Source organism: Fragaria vesca, linkage group LG7, assembly GCF_000184155.1.
Source record: "Fragaria vesca subsp. vesca linkage group LG7, FraVesHawaii_1.0, whole genome shotgun sequence".
NCBI classification, from domain to species: Eukaryota; Viridiplantae; Streptophyta; class Magnoliopsida; order Rosales; family Rosaceae; genus Fragaria; species Fragaria vesca.
The window spans coordinates 1,073,671-1,075,638 of record NC_020497.1 but is presented as its reverse complement, the minus strand read 5'-3'; the positions used below and the strand labels follow the sequence as shown (position 1 = coordinate 1,075,638).

The window sequence follows — 1,968 nt, the reverse complement described above, 5'->3', positions numbered from 1 at the left end:
AAGGCCCTCAAACTCGAAAAACAAATGGACGGACTGAATTCTGTCCGGTTCATGTTTATACCAGAAAACACAATTTTGAGGGCCTTAACGATTACCAAATTGGCTGAAATTTTGCAGAGATGATCTACACAATATTATCTAGATACTAGACGGTGAAGATGAGGAAATTCGATCGAAAAGTGGTGCAAAAATGAAAATCCGCACCAAAACCATTGGTGCGAACGTCCGCAACTGAGACGGACTGTATATATATATACATAGAAACGTTCCAAAGCGAACATCCGCACTTGGCTTAAAGTGTGGACGTCTCTCCGTTTGCCACCGTACGACGCCGGCGAGGGCGCGCCTCCACCCCAGCAGACTCCAGCAGCATCTCCGACCACTTTCTCTCCTCGGCGAGTCCGCCGAATTCTAGTTTCCTGCGAGATTGACTTTATTTGAAGTTTTGGGTGATCTCGCCGGAAAACGGAAAAGAATGGACTCGCCGGGGAAGGAAAGTGGTCGGGGACGCTGCTGGAGTCCGCTGGGGTGGGGGAACGCCCTCATCGGCGTCGTACGGTGGCGAACAGAGGGACATCCTCACTTTAAGCCGAGTGCGGACGTCCGCACCAGAACGGGCCTATATATATATATATGCTTGAATTACTCCAATTAATAATTAGCAAGCTCATTAAGTGGAGCAACTTCAGCCTTCATGCAACAATTTTTCAAGAGAAACGCCTTGAAGCAGTAGGCAGAATATTTGAAATGTACGTCTTTTCAAATTGTTCTTATTGAAATCAAATACTTATAAACCTAATTGTGTACGTACGTACGTAGCCAGCATGCAGCATCCCATTTAAAGGAACATACGTTCGATTCCTAGCTAGTAAAGGACCGGACTTGATTGTTTTTTGTTTCCTAGAGTATCAGGTTTTTCACTGCATGCGTAAACAATTATTTACGTGCAGGATTGTAATAGTGGATTCAATATCAGTACACACTCATTTCATTACTTACATAATGATACAGTAAACAAAACTAGCTATTTGAATTGATAATTCAACTATATGGTAGTTCCCACTAAAGTATGCGCATAAATAGATCTCCATAAAAAAATTGAAACGGCAAATAGTATTATATTAGAAAAACACAATTAAAGCGGACCAAGAGTTCTGATTGATGAGAGCTAGCTGAAGATACATATATATAGCTAGGTAGATGACATAAATTATTGGGAAATTATTGCTCAATTTATTTGGAGTAGATAGAGAGATATGATCAGCAGGCCGGCTAGGTGATGGATCAATCCATAAGCCACAGCATATCAGTGCAGGAGGAACATCTTGTACCAATAGGCAGAATACTTGAGGTATCTTTTCAGATTATCCTTGACATCAACTAATGTCAGGCCAAACCCAACTGTGTAACCAGTATCCCATTCGAAGTCATCCCAAAACGACCATGCGTAGTATCCCTTCACTTTAACTCCATTCCTGAAATCAATCAATAACAATTAATCGAATAATTATTAACTCAATCTCTAATTATAAATTATACCAAAAACCATGCACTACATGAACGAGAGTGACTCACTTAATAGCCTTCAAAAGATACCACAAATGGTCGTGATGGTATCTTATCCTCAAATTATCCTTACGAGCTTCTTGAATTGGTGTTGAGGCATTATATCCGTATGGATATCCTGCAAAATTATATACAATCTTAGCATATGCTTACATAAAATACTAAAATTAATCATGTAATGGTTATGTATAAGAGAATCAATCGTTTTACCATTCTCAGTAATATAAATGTTTGGATTATTGTACTTCTCCTTTATATACAAAAGAACATCTCTGATCCCTTTCGGATAAACGAAAAGCCAATCCAGATCAGTCTGCATGTTTACCACATATATAATTGTAAACATATACAATAGAGAGAGAGAGAGAGAGAGAGAGAGAGAGAGAGAGAGAGATAGAAGTA

General features: G+C 39.4%; 1 protein-coding gene across 1 annotated transcript in view; it reads right to left on the bottom strand.

The window, feature by feature from the left end:
- Positions 1-1,306: 1,306 nt before the first annotated feature.
- Positions 1,307-1,968, bottom strand: part of LOC101308031 (vicianin hydrolase-like) — a 1,518-nt gene continuing 856 nt past the window's right edge. Inside the window, exons 4-6 of the mRNA XM_004308158.1 lie at positions 1,777-1,879; positions 1,576-1,684; positions 1,307-1,475 (exon numbers count right to left, since the gene is read on the bottom strand). Coding sequence (XP_004308206.1) covers positions 1,307-1,475; positions 1,576-1,684; positions 1,777-1,879 — 381 coding nt within the window. The remainder of the gene's footprint in view (positions 1,476-1,575; positions 1,685-1,776; positions 1,880-1,968) is intronic.